Source organism: Colias eurytheme, chromosome 30 (genome assembly GCF_061535395.1).
Source record: "Colias eurytheme isolate Ceu_HAF_F1 chromosome 30, ilColEury1 Martin Lab GWU primary, whole genome shotgun sequence".
Classification (NCBI taxonomy): Eukaryota; Metazoa; Arthropoda; class Insecta; order Lepidoptera; family Pieridae; genus Colias; species Colias eurytheme.
In genome coordinates, this window is record NC_143009.1 from 4980927 (window position 1) to 5008850 (window position 27924).

Sequence of the window (27924 nt, forward strand, 5' to 3'; positions counted from 1 at the left end):
CGCCTTTTTATAGCTCCCGCCGCGAAGCGCGTCGAACGCGGCAACTGATACACAAAAATAATCCTGATTCTGATGGCATGATTCTGTATTCACGCGCGATGACCTATAGCGTATTTCATGTATAACTTTGGTGTTTCTACACCGATTTACATGATTCTTTTACTATAACCTGCCCAGGAGTATGAAGAATAATTGTGCCAAATTTGGTTAAAATCCGTCGTGTAGTTTTTGTTTCTATAACGAATATACAGACAGACAGACAGACAGACAGACAAAAATTTTACTGATTGCATTTTTGGCATCAGTAGCGATCCCTTATCACCCCTTCATAGTTTTTTTTTAAATATATTTCATGTACAGAATTGGCCTCTCTACAGATTTATTATAAGTATAGATTTGAATGCTATAAAACTAGAATTTTGGTAAATACATTTATTTATAAGGAATTTAGATTAAAGGTAGTCAAAATTAAGGAAAGAAATGCCAAACTGTGCAATATTTTATAAGACAAAACGTTTAATAATGTAATAACTTATAGATGCCATATAGAGATGCCTATATAGAGAGCCATATAGATGTTCCCTTGGTCATTCCGTTATTGTGTGCGAATTCAACATAAAGCGTAATAAAATTAAACCATACGTCACTACATTCCGTCCTCTCAAAAATATATGTCGGGAAAGTTTGAACAGGGACCTGGGTAAAATAGATTGGAGTAGTTTCATGTCTCTAGATTCTGTCAATGCAATGGTCGAGTCGTTTTCAAAGTGCATGATTACATTGTTCGATTTACATGCGCCTACTAAGACAAGTATAATCAGAGAGCCCCCACATCCTTGGTTAACTGATACAATAAAAATCATCATGAAGTTACGTGATGATGCATTACTTAAGTATCGAAAAAATAGAACAGATTCTAAAAAAAAATATTACCATGAATTGAAATCTCTTGTTATGTCCTCCTTGCACAGTGAAAAAGTTGCCTTTTTTCGTCATAATATAAATAATAAAATAGATAAACCACAAATTCTTTGGAACAATATAAAATCCCATGTTTTGCCTAGGAAACAATTAAATGTACTTCCACCTCATTTGTCCTGTCCCAATAATATTAACCAACATTTTCTACAAGTCCCAGGTAGGGCTATTGTTAATTTGACGACCATAACATATTTCGAATCGCACCTACATGGCGAGGCGGTTTTCGAATTAGCAACGGTTTCTCAAGACATTGTATCTAGGTACTTGCTTAAACTTAAATCGAACGCTGAGGGTCACGATAAAATTAATTTGAATATGTTGATACTAACACTCCCTTATACCTTGGAACCTATAACCCATATCATAAATAGTTCAATACAAAAGTCAATATTTCCTAGTTTATGGAAAATGGCATTAGTTCGACCATTACCTAAAACAAGTAGCCTAACTTCTTACAAAGACTTGAGGCCGATAAGTATTTTACCATGTATGTCTAAATTACTAGAAAGAGTTGTTTGTAGGCAACTCACAGACTTTATTGAGAAAAATGACTTGCTCCCCGTGTTTCAGTCAGGGTTCAGAAAGTGCCATAGCACTACAACAACTTTGTTGGACGTCACTGACAATATATTGGCCGCTCAGGACAAGGGCATGTGCACTCTCCTTGTATTGCTTGATTTTTCCCGAGCTTTCGACTGTATTAATATTCCCCTGCTTTTGTCGAAACTACATTATTATGGTTTTAGCCAGAGTACAGTGCTCTGGTTTCATAGTTATCTATCTAATCGACAACAGAGGGTTGAAATTCGGTCGGATGATGGCAGTATCCAATTGTCAAGTTTTAGCCTACTTGAAAGAGGTGTGCCCCAAGGCTCTATTTTGGGCCCTATTTTATTTATTCTTTACTCAGCTGATATAATAAATTCTATTAAAAATTGTAAGTTTCATATTTATGCCGATGACACTCAGGTATACATTTCATTCTTCCCCACTGATTTACACAATGCCGTTAAATACTTGAACGATGACCTCGCAAGTATTGCAGAATGGGCTGAGACCAATGCATTAGTGCTGAATCCTGACAAGACGAAGTATATGTTATTCGGTTCAAAAAAGCATATTAAATCTCTACCATCTTTTGACGTCAATCTCATGGGTAAGGCAATCCAAAAAGTTGACGAGGCACGAAATCTGGGCTTGTATGTCGATAGCTCATTAAGGTACGAAAAGCACGTAACCGATGTGGTTCGTAATTGTTTTTTCCGGTTGAGAACCTTATATAGAGTGCGTCCATACTTGTCTGAGGATCTTCGAGTACGTCTGGTGGAGTCTCTAGTTCTTTCAAAACTTAATTACGCTGATACTGTTTATGGTCCACGTCTCCTGGCCAGAACAGATCGGCTGATACAAAGAGTACAGAATGCGTGTGCACGGTACTGCTACACTATACCACCACGTAGACATGTCACACCTTTCCTAAATAAGCAGGGTGTTCTTAAGCTACAAGCAAGACGCCAACTACATCTGGCCTGTCTCATGTTCGGTATTGCCAAGACCCGTATGCCTATATATCTGTACGAAAAGCTCAGCTGGACAACGAGCAGTCGAGATGTTGCATGCAGAAGCTGTGCTCAGCCACTTATCATTCCTCAACATAGTACTTCCACTTTTAGAGGCAGCTTCCGCTATGCAGCATCGAAAATATGGAATGACTTGCCGCCACCGATTAGGTTATTGTTAAACATTAATACATTCAAAAAACATCTTAAGAACTACTTAATCGATGAACAGCGAAGGTTAGTTTAATGTCCAATGCTTATTTTTTCGTTTTTGTTTTTTTTTTATCTATTGGTATGGGTCAATCCTATCTTAAGTCTATTTATTTTATAGAACTTTTTATTTGGATATTTGTGTGGGTACGTTTTTTCACGGTATGATATATATGTATGTAATATTATGTTTATCACATTATTTTTAATTAATTATTATTATTGCGTCGCTTCACATCCGTGAGTCGAAACTAGGTTCTAGTTGAAAACCAGCGCTAGGCTCATGCCTGGCACAAGCTGAACTAGGTCCTTTTTGGCGGTACTGCGGGCACAATTTGTTTTAATATTTTTTATTTTTTTCGTGTTGAATTTTTTGTGTTATTTGTATGTATTCTTTTCTTTATTGTCTACTTTTTGATGTGTCACGCTGTGTTGTCAAATAAATGTTTTTCTTTCTTTTCTTTCTTTCTAACTTCTCAAATCCTACGTTTTGTAATTTTGCTAGAACATTTTCAATTAATTACATTTCAAATAAATCTTAATATATATAAATCTCATGTCACAATGTTTGTCCTCAATGGACTCCAAAACCAAACCAAACCGATTATAATAAAATTCGCACACCATGTGCAGTTCGATCCAACTTGAGAGATAGGATAGTTTAAACATGTAGGTACCACGGGCGAAGACGGGGCGGACCGCTAGTAAATTATAATTACCTGCAATAGTCCCCAAATTCGGGAACAGTGATGTTTGCGCCGGCGACTGTGCAGTCGGTCCCGGAAGAGATGACCTTTCTCGCACTGAAAATTATATTTTATTTATTTATTATTTATTTATTTATTTATTTGGAGATCTTACAGAAACAATAACATACATAATTACAACATTAATAACAATTAAATACATAAAATACTTATGTATACCCCTATTATTAAAATAAAATTTAAAATGTAATCACTACATATTATAAAACAAGGTCATCCGTTGCGTCTATCTGTTCGCGATAAACTCAAAAAATGCTAAATCAATTTTCAATAATTCATGATTATATAAAAGCTAGTAAATCATAAAAAAGACCGTGCTGCATGTACTATCGAGTCGATAATACATGCAGCACGTTCTATCGAGTCGATAATACATGCAGCACGTTCTATCGAGTCGATAATACATGCAGCACGTTCTATCGAGTCGATAATACATGCAGCACGTTCTATCGAGTCGATAATACATGCAGCACGTTCTATCGTGTCGATAATACATGCAGCACGTTCTATCGAGTCGATAATACATGCAGCACGTTCTATCGAGTCGATAATACATGCAGCACGTTCTATCGAGTCGATAATACATGCAGCACGTTCTATCGAGTCGATAATACATGCAGCACGTTCTATCGAGTCGATAATACATGCAGCACGTTCTATCGAGTCGATAATATATGCAGCACGTTCTATCGAGTCCATATATTTTTTTGGTACTTTTGAAGTGAAACTTCTTTAGGTGCGATGAGAATAAAACTTCAGGGTCGCGCGTCATGGCAATACCGTCACGTCATGAAGTATGGCGACGATTTTTGTACCATTCAATCTTGCCAACGAAGTTTCACTTCTGACACGTGTGTTTAAGTTTTCTATATTATACTAGGTTTTATAATATAATCTACCTCTGTGCGAGTGAGACGGACTGTGCGGTCGGACAGAGACGGAAGACCCGACCATTGGCGATTCGTTTATTATTATAACAGCTTCGCCTGGTTCGCCGCCTGAAATTGTTTAAATAAATTGATTAGATTATAATATCAAGTGAGGTAAAATCAAATTCATACTAATATTATAAATGCGAAAGTAACTCTGTCTGTCTGTCTGTTACAGGATAGCTTTTATCCCGGAAATCCCACGGGAACGGGTTTTTCTTTGAAAACGCGGGCGAAGCCGCGGGCGGAAAGCTAGTAGTTTTATAAGTTCCTAGAATCGAATGAATACAAATAATCTTAGAAAATCAAATCCAATTTCAAATCAAATTTTTGAATTATGTTTTCCAGATAGAATAAGATGAAATTATTTGAAATCAAAATTCTTCAAATTAGAACACTAATTAGACGGAATTGCTGACCCAATTTGCTTAAATGCGTATATTATATGTAAGAATAAATTTAAATCTATATTTTTATCAGTTACTAGCTGTGCCCTACTGTTTTACCCGCGTGGCTCTGCTCCTGTTGGTCTTAGCGTGATGATATATAGCCTATAGCCTTCCTCGATAAATGGGCTATCTAACACTGAAATAACTTTTCAAATCGAACCAGTAGTTCTTGAGATTAGCGCGTTCAAACAAACAAACAAACTCTTCAGCTTTATAATATTAGTATAGACTGATATAATACAATTACTACTCACTTATATTCAGACTTATCGTGGGTCCAGTAGAGTTAGCCCTCTGGTGATGATGTTCACGGACGGAAGGTGACGCTGAAATCAAAGTTCTATCAAAATCGGTCCAGCTGGTGACGAGATATAGTGGTAACAGTAAGAATGACATACATTTAATGTAATTTCGTCTCTTTTTGAGATTTAATTAATTAATTAACAGTTGTCGTACATGTTACGTTTTTAAAATAGCGCCATCTATTGTAATTCATAAATTTCAGACTGAAATACACATTATAATGTATCACTCTCTAAGTTTAGCTATCTCCAGACACAAAAAACACAAAAAATAAAAAACACACCTTCACACAACGCGCGATCACAACCCGCTGAGTGATCGATTTTTTCTATTCTTTGAAAATTTCTCATTTATAAAGCATTTGAATGCTAGATAACAAAATATTAAAGAACTGAGTGAGGAATAAGTAAGGATCCAACATTACACAATCAATAAATAAATAGATGATAATAAGTAATATTATTAGTATAATAAAATGAAAAATATACCCAAAGGCGATCCAGGCGTCGCCGGGGTGCCGCCTAGTGAAGAAACACGATGCGGTGTGTGACCTGAAAATATTATTAACATATATTAATTATTTCATTTAAATTAAATATTACATACGCGCAAAAAATATTCCTACTCAATGACATCAAAACGCTACAAAACGAAAAAAAATATTTTTTTTAACCTTCAAAAAACAACAAAAAATCCTACTAATTAATATTATATTATGTATATCATCCTATCCTACTAATTAATTAATTTTATTTAATTAATATTATAAATGCGAAAGTTTGTGTGTGTGTTTCTTACTCTTTCACGCAAATACCGAACCAATTACAATAAAATTTAGCACACACATAGAACCCTTGAAACTTGGATTAACACATAGGATAGGTTTTACCCCGGAAATACCACGGGAACGGGAACTATGCGGGGTTTTTTTGAAAACGCGGGCGAAGCCGCGGGCGGAAAGCTAGTATTAAATAAACACCAAACTCACCAGGCGGGCTGGCAGACAGCTGCGGCGAGCTGCGTCCCTCAGTCCGTCGGCTGGAGGACCTGCTACGACCAAACCTGCCCTCAATTCTAATGTTAATCGTGAACTACCCGCAAATTATACAAAATAAAAAAATTGGTTGTCTGTAAAGTCGGTTTACTGACGATAGGTAAACGTGACAACGTCTTAAGGCCAATTGTGCTTTTTAGCCTTACATGGAACGCCTCAGAGCGAGGTAACGCCGCATGAGTCATGTTTTTTCGTGCGTGCAGCCGGCTCTATCGAATTATAAGACGTTGTCACGTCAAAAAAAAAACTTTTTTTTACAACAACAACCCTTTTAGATGGTAAATTATTTTCTATATTTTAAACTCAAATATTTATTCAATTAGACTTCTTCTAGAAGCACTTTTGAATCGTCATTACATAGTTTAATCATTTACCACCGATTCGGAAAGCAGTTTCTACGGAGAAGAACTAGCCAACAGGCCGGCAAGAAACTCCGTAGTTACTCTTTTAATATCAAGTTATTTTACATTTTTATTTTACCTAATATTTACATAATCATAATAATGTGGCCAAAGAGCCTGTGGTTCTTATGCGACAATCTTCAAAGGATTTTCATTCAAAAGCGCTTTTAAACGAAGTCCAGTTGACAAAATAAATGTTTCAGTTTCAACAAATAAACCAAGTTGTTTTTACATATTTGTTTAAAACACTGAGTATAAAAGTACTATAGTATATGAAAATCAATTTATAGATTGTTGTTGTAAAAGGGATTTAATTTTAATGATAAAATAAATAGTTTAAAAAGCTAAACTGAAAATAGAGAAAGAAGAACAGAGGTCCAAAGACAGTTCCTTGAAGAACACCAGTATAATACAATAGTAAATGTAAACAATTCCAATAACTCATATCTATTGAGTTAAAATTGTATGTTATTCATGAAACTGCATGTAATAAATAATAATTACTGCAACATCTAATTATTTTACTCCTATATCTATAGTAGTGAGAGTGTCAAATGCTTTTAAATATTACAAACATGAGTTATCAAAATAAGATTTTTAGGAGTCAAATATACATCTATAAATTCCATGTTAGCTGCACAACTACAACAATTTTTGTCAATCTGTTTGTCAGTTTGATTGTTTAGACACTACAGAAAAATTGCATGAAATTCAATACAATTTTCACCAATATATTGCTAGCACTTATAAATTTATAATGCAGGCTTTGTTATTTAATTATTAACTTGAAAACAATTGACTTATCTTAATTATAAACTAAAAAAAATCAAGTTTAATAAATAATTAAAGATATATAATTTTCAAAGTGTTGAATGAACAAATGAATGAATATTCACCTGAACTGTGACCGCCTCGGTGTGATCGGTGATCCTTCGCTTATCTGTCCGAAATGTGCTGACTGGCCATTTACCTGAAATCATTTCAGTGTTTTATTAGTTAAATATTTTATTATTAAAGTGTGAACGTGTGTATTTTGACATACTGTCCTGTTTTTCATGGTTGTGTTTGTATATATTTTTTTATTTTTCTCCTATAGTACGGTGTGTATATTACTGTGCATTTCAGCGTCGGAGTGTGTGTGTTTGTGAATATTTATCAATCTCTCTATGTCTGTCTGTTTGTGTTTCTATGTATGTATATCTTTCCATGTATATGTTATGTGCATGTTCATATATTATGATGTGTAGGGTGGTATGTATTTTTTTGTTTGTGTGTGTATCTCACCCGGCAAGTATCAAGTCGTTTCCGTGGAGGGTCAGTAGGAGCAGCCAGTGCGGGTGGGCGTGGCTCATCGTCACGTGCGGGCCGACGTCGTTTGCGTTCGAGCAAGAGAAAGTATATAACTTTCTCTGTGTTGTGGCTGAAAGTTATTTTTAATATCTTAATATATATAAATCTCGTGTCACAATGTTTGTCCTTAATGGACTCCTAAACCACTTAACCGATTATAATAAAATTCGCACACCATGTGCAGTTCGATCCAACTTGAGAGATAGGATTTAAACATGTAGGTACCACGGGCGAAGCCGGGGCGGACCGCTAGTAATAATTTATAATTAAAACTTTTATTTCCCATCATATTACAAGTATTATAATTACATATACAACACTTATACTAGAAATTATGATGTTTAAACGTCGGGTTAATAATAATAGAAACACACAATTCACTTCACGTTAATAATATAATGAAAAAATCACGTTTAAACACCGTTAAAATCATACACCAGAGAATACATTCTTTTATTGATATTCAATAAATTTAGGTAGTGAAATGACATTATCTACACAGTTATTCCAATAAACTAATTAATATATTTCTTAACCTGTTACCTGGACATTTAGTGAGTTAAACTATAAACTAACAGTTTTTACAATATTACGGCAACATACTGGGTGAAGTCAACAATAACACAAGAAATTAAAACATTTAAACAACACAATTTAAGTAAAAAATACTTGAATTATTAATTATATTGTTAAAAATTATTTTACCATAAGAAAACATCATTACTTTATAAAATAGGCCAAATCAAAAAATCTTTCCATATTTGTTACACAAAGATTTGTAGAAAATCTATACTAATATTATAAAACTGAAGAGTTTGTTTGAACATGCTAATCTCGGGAACTACTGGTCCGATTTGAAAAATTCTTTCAGTGTTAGTTAGCCCATTTATCGAGGAAGGCTATAGGCTATATATCATCACGCTAAGACCAACAGGAGCAGAGCAATGCGGGTGACACCGCGGGGCACAGCTAGTTACTATATAAAATAGGCCAACTCAAAAAATCTTTCCATATTTGTTCCACGAAGATTTGTATGGAAAAAATAAAAGTAACAGTAAATTCAACTCACTGTGGACTCAACAAATCTTGTATCAGTTTATCCCTATGTTTAAAACACCCCAAGCTGCATATCGCCTGCAACACATCTGGATCGATCGCGTCTGCTGTCGGTAGAACCCTTGTTTGTACTACCTCCATCATTGGTAGTTCTTGTTCTAATTCTCCCCTACCCCCTGCGGTTACCCAGGGGTGACGGGTTATTTCTGCTAGCTGGAATGTGTGTTTATGTATATAAATAAAGTTTTGGGAAAAAAACTTAGTAAAAATTTAACTTAATAAATAATATTTTGAGTAGAAATAATTCAAATACCTATAACATCAGTCAGAATCGACATTCGAAATCGAAAATTTAACAATAATTCCAAAAGTTTTCAAACTTCGGTCAAGTGAATGGTTCATTGGGACGACAATAAATCTCATTTTGCAACCTTGTCCGCGGTCCGAAACATTGTTAAAATTGCAATTATGTACCATTCACTTGACCGAAGTTTGAAAACTTTTGGAATTATTGTGAATTGATTGACTGACTGGAGTATATACAGTGGTGGACGTTTAATTAGAAACAGGTAACACGATGAAGTAGTCATCAAGTTTATTTAACATTTGTGTATTAAAGTATTAGAGATTAAGCATTATTTCATATGTAATAGAACACCCGTTTATCTAGTTTTATAATAAATTGCTTAATTTTAATCAAACGTTAGCTTAAATTAATAAAATCAAACAACTTTAGGTGAAGTCTGATTTCCGCGTATTTTCAGTCTGGACAACAAATTAGAAACAGCATGTTTCGAGTGTTCTAAAGTCAAAACCTATTAAAATGCCGTCAATATTTTTTTCATCTATAAATATTTGCACCGTTTTTTAAACATTCTATCTAAAAGTTTCTGAAAATTAATTTACTTTGCAGCAAAAATGGGTAAAAGTAAGATTCGTGACCCATCAACAAGAAAAATAATTTTAAGTTTACATTTTGACAAAAACTGGAGTTACAGGATAATTGCAAATCATTTAGAGTGTTCGATAAAAAGATATTCAATGCTATAGTTTATTTCAAAGAGCATGATACTTCTGATTAAGTGCCTAGAAAAGCTTGACCATGAAAAACTACTGCTCGCGAGGATAGGTAAATTATTCTTTTCGCAAAGATAGATCCATTTAAAGGTTCCAATTCTATTAGGGAATATGTTTTTGCAAACGTGTGAAAATCTCTTACAATCTGAGCCACGACGTTGTAAAGCCGTTGTTGTCTATAAAGATTATAACAATCTAAAAACAACCCCATACTATAATGTTTCCTCCGCCTTGCTTAACTGTTTTTAATTTATTATCTAAGGTATGGTTAACTGGACGACGCGCGTATCTTTTGCCATCAGAATTGATTAAATTAATTTGTTTCGTCCCAAAATAAAACTTTTTCACTGGCGGACTGTTCTCAAACAATATTTCTTAGTAAATGCAAATCGTCGTTCCCTGCCTAATAAGAAGCTGTACTTTCCTGGCGTCTCTCACAAACAATTTTGCCTCGACTTACCACCCGAAAACCGATCTCATCGACACATGGCGTGGTTCATCTTCGGAAAAAACTAATTTTATAATAGAATTGGAACCTTTAAATGGATCTATCTTTGCGAAAAGAATAATTTACCTATCCTCGCGAGCAGTAGTTTTTCATGGTCAAGCTTTTCTAGGCACTTAATCAGAAGTATCATGCTCTTTGAAATAAACTATAGCATTGAATATCTTTTTATCGAACACTCTAAATGATTTGCAATTATCCTGTAACTCCAGTTTTTGTCAAAATGTAAACTTAAAATTATTTTTCTTGTTGATGGGTCACGAATCTTACTTTTACCCATTTTTGCTGCAAAGTAAATTAATTTTCAGAAACTTTTAGATAGAATGTTTAAAAAACGGTGCAAATATTTATAGATGAAAAAAATATTGACGGCATTTTAATAGGTTTTGACTTTAGAACACTCGAAACATGCTGTTTCTAATTTGTTGTCCAGACTGAAAATACGCGGAAATCAGACTTCACCTAAAGTTGTTTGATTTTATTAATTTAAGCTAACGTTTGATTAAAATTAAGCAATTTATTATAAAACTAGATAAACGGGTGTTCTATTACATATGAAATAATGCTTAATCTCTAATACTTTAATACACAAATGTTAAATAAACTTGATGACTACTTCATCGTGTTACCTGTTTCTAATTAAACGTCCACCACTGTATATATCAAATACAATATAATCTTTCAAATTACTTTGTAATGTTATAAAGAGCCATAAAACACAAATCTCAACTAAACAAGTTGAAATTTCTGTTTTGAATGAAGTAAAAGAATAATTGTTGGATATGAAAAAAATGGCGTATTACCCGTGGTCCCCCCGTTATGTCCCCCTGTGGGTCTACGGGTAATATTTTTTCCCCGTGGACCCACTGCTATAGAATGATATGACAGTGGGTCTACGGGCACTGGGAATAAAAGTACTTTTTACCCGTGGTCCCCCGCTACCATGCTTTGACCATTATAGAAACAGGATTATTATATTATCTACACTTCCAGGTTTATGTCCTGCGTAATTATTTCGATTTACAGTTACTTTCGAATAGTTTCAGTTGCGGATATCAGATTTACCTTAAATCTATATTAATATTGTGAAGTTGAAAATTTATTTTCCAAACAAAAAAAAATATGCAAATGCGAAAAAATAACGGCCATGTCGGGTCAGCTAGTTTCGTATATTTTGTATTGCAGTTTGGAAAATAAATTTTCAACTTCACAATATTATTAATATAGATTAAAGGTAAATCTCATATCCGCAACTGAAACTATTCGAAAGTAACTGTAAATCGAAATAATTACGCAGGACATAAACCTGGAAGTGTAGATAATATAATAATCCTGTTTCTATAATGGTCAAAGCATGGTAGCGGGGGACCACGGGTAAAAAGTACTTTTATTCCCAGTGCCCGTAGACCCACTGTCATATCATTCTATAGCAGTGGGTCCACGGGGAAAAAATATTACCCGTAGACCCACAGGGGGACATAACGGGGGGACCACGGGTAATACGCCAAAAAAATCAGTTGACTTAGTCATTTCTATTAAAGATATTATAATGATTAGGTATCTATAAAAACTACAAACTAATTTTCAATATTAACACAGCAGTTCCCTATACACAAACAGACAAACAAAATACACACCGTCATCCTCTTCTCAGGATTAACTTCAATCATCCCTCGTAATAATTGTTGGCAATCGGGCGGCACGAAATGGGGTACATGAAACACACCCCTTTTCACCTGAAAACATTTAATTTTATAATGACAAAACAGATAATATGTAAATGATCATTTAATAAAGTTATTTATTACTCTATTGTGAAGGTTGGGTAGGAATTGTTCTACATTTTTACCTTAACATGCATAGTAGCCTATAAAAACAAACCTTCATTTTTTTCAAATAAGTTTTATAAGTAATATTTATTATAAATACACAACTAAAAAGAAACTGAGTTTTACACGGTAACTATTAATGTAGGTAGTTTAATTTAGTAAAATTTATACTTTATTGTAGTCAAACAAGTATTTAAGGTATTTTCATATTTAAATCACAGATTTAAATAACGAAATAAAAGTTTTTTTTTTTTTAATAATTATGAAGCACAAACCTTTTCGAGTAGTTGTCTTAAATTATCATCGTCAAACGGTAAGGCGCCCACCAGTAAAGCATATAAAATAACACCACATGACCAAACATCAGCCCTTCTGCCATCGTATTTTTCGCCCTGTAAAGTTTTAATTTAAACTTATTGAAAAATAATTTAAAAATTTGCTCAGCATTGTTTGTAAACAATGAAACAGATGACATTGAAGTTTTAAATTTTTAGAAAGTACAGATTATGAATACTTTTATCAAAATACGATCTATAAAGATTATTAAAAATGTAACTCACATTTAATGGACACAAAAATCAAATAAATATCATTTTATACAAGTTTCATTAATTTTATCTTAAATTTTGATTTTAAATAATTTGGTTTCTGCTATTTAAATATAGCAACATCAAACTTTGATGACAACTATGACAGACATATAATCCGACCATAATGCATAGACTATCTTTTCCAGCCGTTTACTTAGCAAAAGCGAGAGAGCAATTTCGATAGTTATGTCAAATACATAAGTGTGAACGAGATAGATAAATAACGTTCCGCACTTTGACGTTACAATCAAACTTATCCGGTTAAAGTTTACTAAACGAACGACCGTTGCTTTGATTTTTTCAAGCCGTTAGAACTAATTTTTGTGCAAATATCGAAAACAGTGTACTAGTTAGTGAATTTAGTGAAAATGAAGTCCGCGAGATCGAAACCGAAGCTGAACGAAATGCGAACGCCAGCTAGGAGCAAACAAAACTTATGCCAGGGAGAAAGGGATCCTGTACAAGTATATTGCCGTTTGCGGCCTATGCAGCGTGAAAATGATACTTCATGTATCAAAATACTGTCTCCAACAACGATCCTTATGACGCCGCCATCCACAGCCATCAGTTACAGGAACGAAAACAACAAAACAATGAAATATACTTTCAAAGAAGTGTTCCCGCCTGAAACCAATCAACAAGACGTGTTCGACAAAGTCGCTTTGCCGCTCTGCGAAGGCTTGCTCAAAGGTAAAAATGGCTTATTATTCACTTATGGAGTAACTGGTAGCGGTAAAACCTTCACCATGACCGGCGAACCGAACAATTGTGGTATTTTACCCAGATGTCTCAATGTCATATTTAAAACTATAAATGAACTACAAGCACACAAATATATATTCAAACCTGATAAAATGAACATGTTCGACATACAAAGCGAAGCTGAAGCCATGTTGGAAAGGCAGCAGGAATTACACAAATTCAAAAGTGGCCGCAAAAATAATTCCAACCCAGATTTGGCAATGTCTAACAATGATTTAACAAAAATAGAGGGAATCAATGAAGACAATCAATATGGTGTATTTGTAACTTATGTAGAAGTATACAATAACAGTGTATTTGATTTACTTGAAGACGGGCCGTTAAGTAAGAATTTACCAGTTAAAATGATAAGAGAAGACGCAGCACATAACATGTATGTACATGGCGTAACAGAGATTGAAATTAAATCTGCAGAGGAAGCATTTGAAGCTTTCTATCTAGGTTTAAAGCGGAAGAGAATGGCTCATACGACTCTTAATACAGAATCCAGTAGGAGCCACTCCATCTTCACAATCAGACTTGTGCAGGCACCTGTCGATGAAATGGGAGAGGCTGTTATTCAAAACAAGAAGTTCCTCTCGATAAGTCAATTGAGCCTTGTCGATTTGGCTGGTAGTGAACGAACCAATAGGACAAAGAACACAGGACAGCGCCTCCGTGAAGCTGGTAATATAAATAAGTCATTAATGACGCTCCGTACTTGCCTTGAGGTGTTAAGGGAAAATCAAACTAATTCTGCTAACAATATGGTACCATATCGCGAATCAAAGCTTACTCATCTATTCAAAAATTTCTTTGAAGGTGAAGGTCAAGTTAGAATGGTTGTCTGTGCCAATCCTAGAGCTGAAGATTATGATGAGACGCTACAAGTTATGAGGTTCGCGGAAGTAGCGTCAGAAGTAGAAGTCGCTAAGTCTCAAGTGACAGATGTCGCAGCTACTATAGGTCTGATGTCTGGTCGACGTAAAGCAAACCGATTGTTCAATGCAGCTCGAGATAAGATAATGAAACCGGAAGCAAAAGATTTAGAACTAGATTTAGGACTAGTGTACAGCCTAGGACCAGACTTCCCAAGTATTAAAATGAATAGTCCACAAGAATCTCATATCATAAAGGAACTAATTGCGCATTTGGAAATGCGTATAAGTCGCATACAGACGTTAAAACAAAGCAAGGACATAAAAGACGAAAGATTACGGTCTGCGCTGTTAGAATTAGTAAACGAGTCTATTGAAGTGAGGATCCAAAACACATCTCTACGCAATCAGCTATCCACTGCTGAACGACGAGTGAAAGCATTAGAAGACCGCCTAACTGCTACAGAGAACGCAGCATTAAACCATCAAAAGAAACTAGCCGAAATGACAGAATACACATCTGGCCTGAAACGTGACTTACAAGAAAAGGAGCTCCTCCTCAGCCAAAATAAGCTCGATAAAGAGAAACAGAAGAAGGTTCTCGAAAGAAAATACCAGCACAAGATCGCCGCCGAACACGAGAAAGCGAAAGAAATAAACACAGAAAAGGAACGCCTCCGCAATGCAATTGAAGAAAAAGAGAATAGATTGCGTATTATTGCCTGCGCTTTAAACGACCGTGGGGACGACGCAGCGCCTAGATCTACTTTAGAAATGGGAGCGCAAACTAGCGGAAGAGATTTCACACCAGGATCTACACCGCGAGCGCTACCAGCCCATTTACTAACACCATTTAGCTCTGGTCATACAAAAGAAACACGTGACACACCAACATCAAGACGAGGTGTTGCCATAGCGAATCCTAGACACAGAAGATCGCTATCAGAAGACGGCAGAGGCTGGGTGGAACACGCGCCAAACAAACTCGTCCCCATGGGAACGGTTATGAAACCTAGCATTGGCAATAGTAAACTAGTAAACAAACTAACACACGTGAAAGACATAGCAAACTCAAAAACGTCTAAATACTGCCTAATATCGCAAGAACAAGATACAGACGGCGAATTAGAAACGAAGTTATACAAGGGAGATATAGTGCCAACATGCGGTGGGGGTGCTCAAGTTATATTCAATGATGTAGAGATGCTGAAACAGTTCTCTCCGACCAAAGAAAGGGAACGCGAGTCGTTAACAAATAGGTCTGGGTGTGCAAGACATTCCGGTAAGCGGCGGGATACGGGGTGCTCGCCGCCGCAGACGCCGTCGAATACGAGTAAAAAACAAAGGGTGGATGACGATTGAGGTATTAGCTTTTTTTTGTTGGTTGGAACTTTCTGGTGATTTATTTTATGATTTGCTGTATGATTATAATGATAAGGTTGTTCAGTTCAGCTGTGTAATTAATTTAGATTGTAAATTCTTACCATTTTAATATGAACAAAGAAATAAGCTCTCTCTACCTTTATTTATGTAGTTACTACTATATCTGGTACTATAATTACTAGTACTTTTATGTGCAGCTATTTCTATAAACATTAAAGTTTAAATTTTTCACAATGAGACAGTCAAAGAATTAATTTTTTTCTGTTATGGAGTGAAGTCCCATATCCCCTAGTGGGGTAAGGGGCAGATGCATTACACATCTGTTTCACTGATCGATTTTCTTTTAGGGACAAGTAGGTGATCAGCCTTCTGTGTCCTACCAGACCGAGACATTATTTTTTTCTTCATCTCCACCAGGAATCGAACCCAGAACCCCTCGGTGCTACGCTCACGCGTCAACCACTGTACCAAGGAGGTGTTTTTCTGTTAAGCAATATATAAAATCACTAATAAACTATATTAGCTTGATTTTTACCAATAGTATTTTACCTTATAGACTTCGACATTTTTTTGTTAATTGTAAGTTTTGTTTACATAAAATAAATCACTCAGAAAGTTTCACAAATATGTATGTTTATATGTGTGATCATTTACTTAGTATTTTTGCTGATATTATTAAAAATAATCACTTAAATTACCTCAGAGGAATTCTCATTAATTGCACATTATTGCTTTTATTTATAAATAATTAGGATAAAACTTAAAACTTACGATATATTTAACTTTCTTTCATAAAACATAATGTAACATTTTACTAGGTTCATGGTTCATTTTTTTTAAGTGGTTTAATAACTTATTATTAGAAATTCAGATTGGACGAAAGATATAATATCCATTACCATGTATAATTAAAGCCTTCTGATTGTAGCAACTATGTACGTATACATTTTATACCAAACAAAATATCCCCTTGGTTGTAACAACTTTATTATGGTGTAAATTTCTACAACACAAGTAAGAAAATTCAAATTGTAAAGAAAATGTCCAATAAAAAACCAATTTAAAGTAAACTACTAAAAGAAAATATGTACAATATGTACCAGTATTTAAAATATACATAAAAACACTTTGAAGGATATGATACATAATTATTTGATCAATTAAATCATATATTTCGATTTTTTACTTAATTCTAAAATTGCTCAACAAGTAATTCAGTTCCTCTTTAATTTTTATATTATTATAATAGTACAAGATTTTTTTTCTGTGATATATGTATTTATTTAGTTCAAAACAGCTTCTTTAAAACTTAGTATATTTAAGTGTGTAGTATTCAAACTGTATTCTTTATCATCACAATTTATAAAATAAAAAATAATCTTTCAAACTTTACAAAAAAAAACAAATTATAAGTTCTCAGTTTTGTTTATTCTAAGAAAACATTTATATATTTACTTCATTATATTTAATTTCATTATAACATATAAGTATTAAAATTATGAGCAAGATATTCACAATAATATTACTTGAGGGTAGATTAAAAACAATGTTTTTCCCCTAGTTCAGTATATTACTAAAATAGATATTATAATGCAATAATCATAAACATCAACGAATTTTAAACAAGGTTGATTGTTATCTTAAGAAAATATATTTTTCGTGAAAGCTTCAAAATACATTTTCAATCGTACAATATGTTAGAACTAACTGGCTTTCTATTTAATACTATTGTATTATTTAGTACTTAATTAGTATTAGTTTTCCTAAGTTATATTGTTATTATAGTTTTCGTTTACTAATTTTCTGTATCTATTATTATTAGTTTTCTATGTGATAACTGGTACAAAAGTTTAGGTGGTTGGATACCATTAATAAAAGGGTATTTTCAATGCTGTTAAAAATAAATATGTAGATAGGTTATCGTTCTGGCACGTTGAAATGTGGCTAATTAGCCGGAATTTACTTCAGTTGTCTCTTTTTCGCTTACGATAGAATCATGCCATCTCACTTTGATGTCTAATCGTGTGTGCGTTATTGTAACGTTTTTTAAGATTAAATGTTGTGTTGGTAACGTATCTATACCCTTTTACTTATAATATCATTTTTCGTGATGTTTGCATTACTTGCTACTTTTAGTTTAAGAGGGTATATAGAAAAATTGTGTAATGTACAAATAGTTATTTTGATGGTTAAGGTGGTATGAAATGTTTTTTTTAGTTTAAGTAACGTAATCTTTTTAATAACGTGACTTCATCTAAGTACATGTATGTACTAGGACAGTATAAACAAAAAACTGTTTGTGCATAGCACCAACTTAAGGACACGTTTAAAGGATACCTAGTTTTCTAAATCGTCTGTGTATCGATTTGTTTATAGATTTGTCTCTTTCTATCGCCTATAAATTACTATTAGAGTGAAAGAGATGCTTACATACCATAATAATTATTATATATTTATATTTTTCGACAAAAAAAATATTCTACAACGAATATTTTTTATTGTTACATTTAACAAAGTAACATACCGATAACTGTCCGTCTTCCTCCTACTTAATATATTTATAGGTGATAGAAAGAGAAAGAGCTATAAATGTCTGCGAAATCAAGCGAATTGTTTTTAAGATTCTGATTATTTAAGCTTTATTTCATCTTTCTACGTTAATTGTTTTCTAATGAGGGTAGTTTTCAGTTAATTATGTACAAACACACTAACATTATTTTGTAATGTTACCTTTGTTATATTTTGTATTAAATACATATGTGTAAAGTATGTTGTTTCCTTTTTTGCCTAATGCTTCAGTAATAAGGATAAAACATCAAAATTTATTAAATGTAAAAGATGTATGTGATGTATGTAGTATTTTAAATAATTATTTCGAGTGTGTTTTAAAATAAAAACAAAAATAAATAGGTAAAGAAAAAAAAAACAAAAAAATATTTTTAAACTTTATTGAACGAACAAAAAAATAAATAATATGGTTTGAAATAAATATCCATTGTATAAATCTGTCGTATCGTTAGACAAAAAAATTCATTAAATCGGTGACACAATAACTACAAAATACATACCCTTATAACTTCCGGGCAAGCGTAATGTGGACTTCCACATGATGTCTCCAGTAAGGAGCCAGCTGGTTGCAGGGACGCCATACCGAAGTCGGCTATTTTAATATTGTTTCTTTCGTCTAGCAGCAGATTTTCCGGTTTTAAATCTCGGTGGCTGAAAAGGTAAGACCAATATTTTTATTACGTAGTTACTAGCTTTCGCCCGCGTGGTGTTTTGATAAAAGTTAGCCTATGTTCTTTCTCAGGGTCTAAAGATTGTCTGTGCCAAATTTCATCAAAATCGGTTGAGAGGTTTAAGCGGGAAAGCGTAACAGACAGAGTTACTTTCGCTTTGTTTTTAAAGCCTTTTCTTTCATAGTAAAAAATATAACGAGTGAATGAAATTCAAATACAAATACATAAATATTCAAATACAGAAAGTGTATGTTTCACCAAAATCATATAAATGTTAAAAGACCAAGTCTTAAGCATGTCTTAAGTTAAGTTTTTGTGTTTATCTATTCAGTATTTTGCATATGTCTGCCTCACCATATAATTTAAATAATTTTTAACAAACTTCTCTTAGAACTAAGCATCAATCATCATGCATTTTCATCTAGGCTGCATTTCCGTAGCTACTTTATCCAACTCACCAAATCGAATGACTATGACAGAAGTCCAACGCAGATATAATCTGTCTAAAGAACCTTCTCGCTTCCTTCGGTGTGAGCCTGCCCTTTTTTACTAAATAATCAAATAGTTCACCACCGCTAACATGCTCCAATACTAAGTATCTGGAAATAGGAATAAAGGCAATTAAAAATACACACTTAAAAAAATAACACTAGAATACCCGCATATAAATACGCGGGTATTCCACATTTGTCTATAGTGAATGCAAATGAATGTGTTTCGAACTAAAAGTGTCTAGTTGATGTCTGACCGTTGCAGTGGCAACACGTCTTGTTTATATGAGCATTTTAATGTGTTTTATACATATTGTATTAGGATAATCTAATATATATTATAAAGGCGAAAGTTTGTAAGGATGTATGGATGTATGGATGTTTGTTACTCTTTCACGTAAAAACTACTGAACCGATTACAATGAAATTTAGCACACATATAGAGGGTAACTTGGATTAACACATAGGATAGTTTTTATCCCGGAAATCCCACGGGAATGGGAACTATGCGGGATTTCCTTTGCAAACGCGGGCGAAGCCGCGGGCGGAAATCTAGTATAAAATATTTTTCCCTACCTTGCGTATGCCATTGCTTTAATTAAAATAAGAAGATGTAAGAGGAAATAGACTCTCCAAACTAGCTTATAGCATCGATTCTCATTTATGTAAACATTTATAAGGTAGTAAGTAGATTTATAGATATTTTTAAATTACAATATGTATACTTACAAATATTTCTTATTTTCATACACATCAGACAAGCCAAGAACGTGTGGATGCTCTATAAGTTTCATTATGGCTATTTCACGTTCCACCTGAAAAAAAAACAATATTTGAAGTTGACGTAATTGCAAACAAAAGTTTTCCATTCTATTCGTGGTATAATATTATCATAATATGATAGTCGAAAAATATAGTTAGTCAATTTTGGTTTAGTAGGTATTTTAATTTTTTACGTTGCAAATAGGCGGTCAGAATAATATATTAAGTCTATGTTATAGTAAAATTATACAACTTGGCATATTGGGTTTGATTCCCAATGTAACTAACTAAAATTCGTTGAAAGATTCGGTTGAATTTGATACCTAACTATTTGCCAGTTAACAAAATCAATTATGTAGGTACTTATGAATAAAAATTATGTACCTACCTTCATAAGCACAGATTCGCTAAGTTTCTCCCTATTTATAATTTTGATGGCCACTTTCTTCCCTGTCACGCAGTGGACGCCCAGCTTTACCAGGCCTGAAAAAAAGAAAAAAGATTTTACAACATTAGTTTTCGGGAACGTCGTTTTAAAATATCGTAGACTAGCGGTTCACCCGTGGTACATATAGGTAACTGCCCCCCTAGTCAAGTGGCTTTCTGTTAGCGTAGCGTTCAATAGAATAGACTACGAATGTATGAGATTGACGTAAGCTGTAGATAAAACGTATCTGCAGCTTACGTCAATCTCATACATTCGTAGTCTATTCTATTGAACGCTACGCTAACAGAAAGCCACTTGACTAGGGGGGCTGTAGTACTTAGGGATCCAATAGTGAAAGAATTTTTAAACTTCTTCTGTAACTTAGAATTTTTAAAATCTATTTCAACAAACACACACACACGCACGGAGGGAGATGTATGTGTATTGTATACAGGGTGTCCCACTTTCGGTATACTAAGCGCGAAGGGACTTGTAGTTTTGCATACACTGATCACATAAAAAATACTTAAATAACAAAATTACGCGAAAATTTTTTTGCTAAATTTTTCCTTAAAATCCATGTATTCGTCTCTAGCTCCGCGCAGCCGGCATATACCGCTTCGCTAATGTGAGTATTTTGTCTATGAAAACATAATCTTTAACAATAGCTCACATGCGGGTGGCAAAGTTGGGCGGTTTGCTTGTTGGGGGTGTACACATGGAATTTTAAGAATTCCTCTATTTTTAAAAAAAATGCGTCTGGAATTTTATAATTAAGTATTTTTTACGTACTCAGCGTATGCAAAACTACAAGTCCCTTTGCGCTTAGTATACCGAAAGTGGGACACCCTGTATAGTTAAGTATCATGTTTTGTAATCATAATTGGCTCATAATTATTGTGTACCAATGATTATTTATTATATTTACTGAAATGCGAATAAATAGATAAATAAATAAATGATTACGAATAAATAGATAAATAAATAAATGTACTATTATTAAGTAGTACATAACCTACAAACTTACTTTCTGGGAAGGTACCTACTCTAAATTGAAGAAAATATCATTTTGAATGCATATACCTCACTTTACAATTGGTTCAAAGAAATGTTTACAAATCATTGTTGAGCGGCTAGCGGAATATACGTCTTAAATATCATAGTACTGTGAAAAGCCTTGGAATTATATAGAGCTGTTAATACCATAATTTTATATTGCTGTATAGTCAGGTGTCTACGTAGTAATCTATACTTATAATAAATCTGTAGAGAGGCCAATTCTGTACATGAAATATATTTAAAAAAAAACTATGAAGGGGTGATAAGGGATCGCTACTGATGCCAAAAATGCAATCAGTAACATTTTTGTCTGTCTGTCTGTCTGTCTGTATATTCGTTATAGAATCAAAAACTACCCGACGGATTTTAACTAAATTTGGCACAATTATTCTTCATACTCCTGGGCAGGTTATAGTAAAAGAATCATGTAAATCGGTGTAGAAACACCAAAGTTATACATGAAATACGTTATAAGTCATCGCGCGTGAATACAGAATCATGCCATAAGGATTATTTTTGTGTATCAGTTGCCGCGTTCGACGCGCTGCGCGGCGGGAGCTATAAAAATTAAAAAGGCGGCCGCGGCGGGTCTGCACCCGTTTCGCGTTGTCACGGCATCACGTGTGAATGGCTGAACCGATTTCGATTATTCTTTTCTATTATATTCCTTGAAGTACGAGGATGGTTCTTATGTAGAGAAAACGTAAATATGTGCCACGGGCGAAGCCGGGGCGGACCGCTAGTTATTAAATAAAGGCAGCCAAATTGTACGTTTGTCTTAAATTTGTCTTACTGTTAATTATTATTTCTCATTGCATTGTACAATTTAGTGATTTTTATTTATAAGCCAATCATGAGGAGTTGGGCTCCATCCTCGCCTGTCATTCATCAACAATCTATATTTCTGTAGATATGTGTTCGAATACATGAAAAATATTATATCATAACGTTCTGATTAGATCATTTGGGTCGATCAACTTTTAATGGTCCGACGGTACACGCATCATGTCCCTGAACGATAATTAATAAACATGAAATCAGAAAGAGTTAAATTGGTTTTAATTATATTCCTCTTAATATTTTCTAACATTATTGTGAACAATATTTTACTTGCTTTATTAATTTGTGCGTAGTTTCATGGTTGTCCAGAGACTAAATGCAATTTTCCAGTACTATCACATTTGTCCCCAAGCTACTATGCATAAACAAACTTCGCATCACGAACACATACTATCACGACCATAAATACCAAATACACTTCTTGATTCAGTTCATGATTATTGACATAAAAACATACAAATATTTTTTTTTTATTGGATATAATACGATTTTCAGGCATTTTACTTTTGTCCCCATAAATCATCTACATGGCACAGGTCTCACAGACAACCGTAATTTAGTTATGGAAACAAAACACAAATGGCGCGGTAGATTCCTAAACAACAAGCTAAACACAACAATTAACTGTCGGGCTCAAACGCCATTTTGATTTGTATAAAATCACGGCAACAGTCGTCCGAGCGATGTTGGTGAGTGTGGGGTGGCTTTATTGTCAGTCCGTCAGACAACTGTGATTAAAGCATAAGTACTTGATGCATTGTTATCAATTATACTACACGAGATGCGCTTTCGTCTATAATTTAGTGTGAGCTGAGATTAATATATAAAATAACAATAGTATTTGCTTGGCGGCTCAAAACGTTAAAAATGTCCCGCGGACAACCAGTCACTGGGCCAACCAAAGTGGTTGTACCATGGACAATTTGGTTGTACCTAGGACAATAATTATATAAAACTTATACTTTAACAGTTAAATAGTTCATGTTTTGTTTATTACTCGGCTGTTTCGGGAACACATTTTTATTACGCGATTTTATGTCTAGTTTAATTGTAATTTTAACATTTCAAAAATCAAGACGCTACTACTACAACTAAGATGTCCCCATATGAAAATCACATTATACTTCATTCATTCAGTTATATCGAGAATCAGTTCATTTTAATTAAGTAAAATCAATAATGCGATACGTAACAACCTCGCCTTAATAGTTTTTTTGTAAAAAATATCACTATTTCCGCTTTACTGAAACTTTTTTATATATGAAACATTATTTGGTTGTTCAAAAGACATCATTCGTTTCAATTTTAATAAAAATATTTCGTATTTTGGGTGTAAATAGAACAAATATCAAAATATTATTTATTATTTAATATTAGAAGAATTTGTTTTAATTCTTAAGGGAATTTAACATTTAAAAAAGTACTATTGTGTAAGTTGTCCAAAGGACATTATTTCCCGTGAATAGATCGGTTCGTGAAGGTAAATCCACAAATGTATTTAATCAACATCACTGCTGCTTATATAATCTTAATCTACGAAGAATTATCTTCTAAATGAAATAGTAAAATGCTGAAAATTAAGTAAAAAAAAAAATACGAGAAAATTATGATCGGGACCTTTAAAAATTGATTGACCCATTTACTTCGTGAGCGATACTAATTGAGATTGAAGAACATAAGAGTTAAGTATTAATCCGATTAAATAGTAGTGTTTATTGCGTGAGCAATACTAAACTAAATGAAAAACAGTTTAAAAAACACCAGGAGAAAAACAACGATCACGAGGCGGGATCGACTTTTCGCCTTGCCGCAGCCTGATCCCTTCATTCTATTCTTTAAAAAATTATCATTTATGATGCATTTGAATGCTAAAAACTAAATTTGAATAAGTTGTAAGTATCAAATCTAATAAATCATCTTATACTATCCAACTAGTAGGTATGTAAATACTAAATTTGTCCAGCACTTGAAAGGTTTACGCTAAAATAAAATTAGACGCACTCTAGTTTAATTGGATTGCCTACATGGGCAGTGGGTATACACCTTGTATACACCGTCCGTGACACTTTTACATAGTGTTATAAAATCTAAATAAATATTGTATAATTCAATTGGTTTGTAGTCCAACAATGTATTTGCAACTGGAATCCGAGTTTTATAGTTAGTTTTTCAACAGAGACAGTAAGTTATATTCTTTAAAGGCTAAGTGGGTAGTTTATTGATTCCAATTGTAAAAGATTTTACAGATACATATTGTACTTTCTGTTAATTATCTATATCATTTTAAGGTATTAAGTTTTCAAAATAAAAACACACTCAATTCATCAGATCAATTTACTTTTTAGTTATGATTTTAAATAAAATACATCCAATTCCGTAACATCGTATATTAGACTAGCTTTCCGCCTGCCTAGCGTTTTCAAAAAAAAACCCGCATAGTTCCCGTTCCCGTGGGATTTCCGGGATAAAACTTAGCCTATGTCACTCAGAAATGATGTAGCTTTCCAACAGTGAAAGAATTTTTCAAATCTGCCAAGTAGTTTCGGAGCCTATTCAATTCATACAAACAAACAAACAAAAAATCAAACCTTTCCTCTTTATAATATTTGTATAGATGTATAGATAAATTTGAAGTTATGTAGGTACAGAAAATTAATTGATTACAAAATATACTTCTAAAATACGATGTTAGTCATAGTGATCCTAAATTCCTAACTATCACATTGTACTCATTACTGTAAAAATATGATGTGATAAATTCTAATAAGAGAGTAGTTACGTATTCCCATTACGTTTTTCCATTTAAATAATTTAGGTACTGTTTATTAATTTCCAGGTGTAGGTATCCGTTAAATTTTGTTCAAAAATGTACACGCAGAAAACTCTCATATATACCAAAATTAACTCAAACAGAAAACTCCGGTCTCCGCACATTTCTATCTCCAAAAGGAAAATACTTCACCAGTTAACAGCTCTATATAATTACATTAAATGTCAAAGCATTCGCTCGAAACCGACTTTATTCAGCATGAAGACCTTGTTATGGTAAGTTGGGTTCATTTTTAACCGACTACGAAAATGATGGCTTTAATTAAGTTTCTTTTTCCCAAATTCTGAGATATTTCAGTTATTTCAGTATTTGTGTTACCAACTTCAATTATTGTTCCTCAAATACCTATATTATTGTAATTTAGGTGTTTTATGGAAAACAAAAGCTTCTGCCTACGATTTTTTTCTATCAAAGTCACATCAAGTACGGTGAAAGTTTCAATGTAATTAAATATTTACTCAGTAGGTAGGTATTTGCTGCGCAATCCATACTTCCATACTAATATTGTGCTAATATTGTAAATGCGAATGTAACTCTGTCTGTCTGTCTGTTACTCAATCACGCCTTAACTACTGAACCAATTTGCATGAAATTTGGTATAGAGATATTTTGATACCCGAGAAAGGACATAGGCCACTTTTTATTGCGAAATATGTACAATAATATTATGTAGTAGTTAATAATATCAAATCTTTTTTATTTCTTACTTTTCCGTTTTTGAAGCCGGTTGTTTTTAACCCAGTTATTTTTATTTAATACTTTTTAGTGTATTTTTCAACACGAATCAAACGAGCCCAAACTCGATAAAGTTGAGTCAATACTCAATATATTACTGAGTTCCTATGGCCACCTTCCGATTCCATCATCAAATCAGCTTCATGTCATGATAATGTTTCATCGCTATCAAATTTACATACGTACCTATACAAAATTTCAGCTCAATCGGTTACCGGGAAGAGAATCGAAGTTACTTGCTACATATCAACTTAGTCATCGTGTACAGACAAAAATGCTCATAAAATAAAAACTACTGGGCCTATCCGAAAAAAAAAATTTATGGGACCAATTCGACACCATCCCGCATCGAACAAAAAAAGAATCACGTAAATCGGTTCAGAAACCTCGGAGTACTCGGTGTACATACTTAAAAAAAAAATACACTGGCCGAATTGATAACCGCATAAAATCACATGGAGAGCTTAATTTTCATTAAAGGCTCTAATCGCACGGAAAGCTAAATTTTCACAAAAAAGCTCTAATCGCACGGAGAGCTTAATTTTCATAAAAAACTCTCATCGCACGGAGAGCTTAATTTTCACAAAAAGCTTTAATCGCACGGAAAGCTTAATTTTCACAAAAAGCTCTAATCGCACGGAGAGCTTAATTTTCGCAAAAAGCTCTAATCGCACGGAGAGCTTAATTTTCACAAAAAAGCTCTAATTGCATGGAGAGCTTAATTTTCATAAAAAGCTCTAATCGCACGGAAAACTTTATATGTATACACAAAAAGCTCTATTCGCACGGAAAGCTTAATTTTCACAAAAAAGCTCTAATCACATGGAGAGCTTAATTTTCACAAAAAGCTCTAATCGCATGGAGAGCTTAATTTTCACAAAAAGCTCATATCGCACGGAAAGCTTAATTTTCACAAAAAGCTCATATCGCACGGAAAGCTTAATTTTCACAAAAAGCTCTAATCGCACGGAGAGCTTAATTTTCACAAAAAAGCTCTAATTGCATGGAGAGCTTAATTTTCATAAAAAGCTCTAATCGCATGGAGAGCTTAATTTTTCATAAAAAGCTCTTTTCGCACGTAAAGCTTAATTTTCACAAAAAGCTCTAATCGCACGGAGAGCTTAATTTTCACAAAAAGCTCTAATCGCATGGAGAGCTTAATTTTCACAAAAAGCTCATATCGCACGGAAAGCTTAATTTTCACAAAAAGCTCATATCGCACGGAAAGCTTAATTTTCACAAAAAGCTCTAATCGCACGGAGAGCTTAATTTTCACAAAAAAGCTCTAATTGCATGGAGAGCTTAATTTTCATAAAAAGCTCTAATCGCATGGAGAGCTTAATTTTTCATAAAAAGCTCTTTTCGCACGTAAAGCTTAATTTTCACAAAAAGCTCTAATCGCACGGAGAGCTTAATTTTCACATTAAGCTCTAATCGCATGGAGAGCTTAATTTTCACAAAAAGCTCTAATCGCATGGA

At 33.6% G+C, this 27924-nt stretch overlaps 2 protein-coding genes across 2 annotated transcripts in view; one reads left to right on the forward strand and one right to left on the reverse strand.

Moving 5' to 3' along the window:
• Nucleotides 1-27924, reverse strand: part of sff (BRSK family serine/threonine-protein kinase sugar-free frosting) — a 39696-nt gene that overhangs the window by 9528 nt on the left and 2244 nt on the right. Inside the window, exons 2-15 of the mRNA XM_090118619.1 lie at nucleotides 20943-21037; nucleotides 20522-20607; nucleotides 19760-19900; nucleotides 19131-19281; nucleotides 12746-12862; nucleotides 12279-12377; nucleotides 9073-9272; nucleotides 7938-8073; nucleotides 7550-7623; nucleotides 6187-6248; nucleotides 5687-5749; nucleotides 5150-5221; nucleotides 4417-4515; nucleotides 3470-3553 (exon numbers count right to left, since the gene is read on the reverse strand). Coding sequence (XP_089974745.1) covers nucleotides 3470-3553; nucleotides 4417-4515; nucleotides 5150-5221; nucleotides 5687-5749; nucleotides 6187-6248; nucleotides 7550-7623; nucleotides 7938-8073; nucleotides 9073-9272; nucleotides 12279-12377; nucleotides 12746-12862; nucleotides 19131-19281; nucleotides 19760-19900; nucleotides 20522-20607; nucleotides 20943-21037 — 1479 coding nt within the window. The remainder of the gene's footprint in view (nucleotides 1-3469; nucleotides 3554-4416; nucleotides 4516-5149; nucleotides 5222-5686; nucleotides 5750-6186; nucleotides 6249-7549; nucleotides 7624-7937; nucleotides 8074-9072; nucleotides 9273-12278; nucleotides 12378-12745; nucleotides 12863-19130; nucleotides 19282-19759; nucleotides 19901-20521; nucleotides 20608-20942; nucleotides 21038-27924) is intronic.
• pav (kinesin family member pavarotti) lies at nucleotides 13340-16089 on the forward strand. Its single transcript, XM_090118585.1, has one exon. It carries the CDS (start codon nucleotides 13429-13431, stop codon nucleotides 16039-16041), a length of 2613 nt encoding a protein of 870 aa, XP_089974711.1. The 5' UTR covers nucleotides 13340-13428; the 3' UTR covers nucleotides 16042-16089.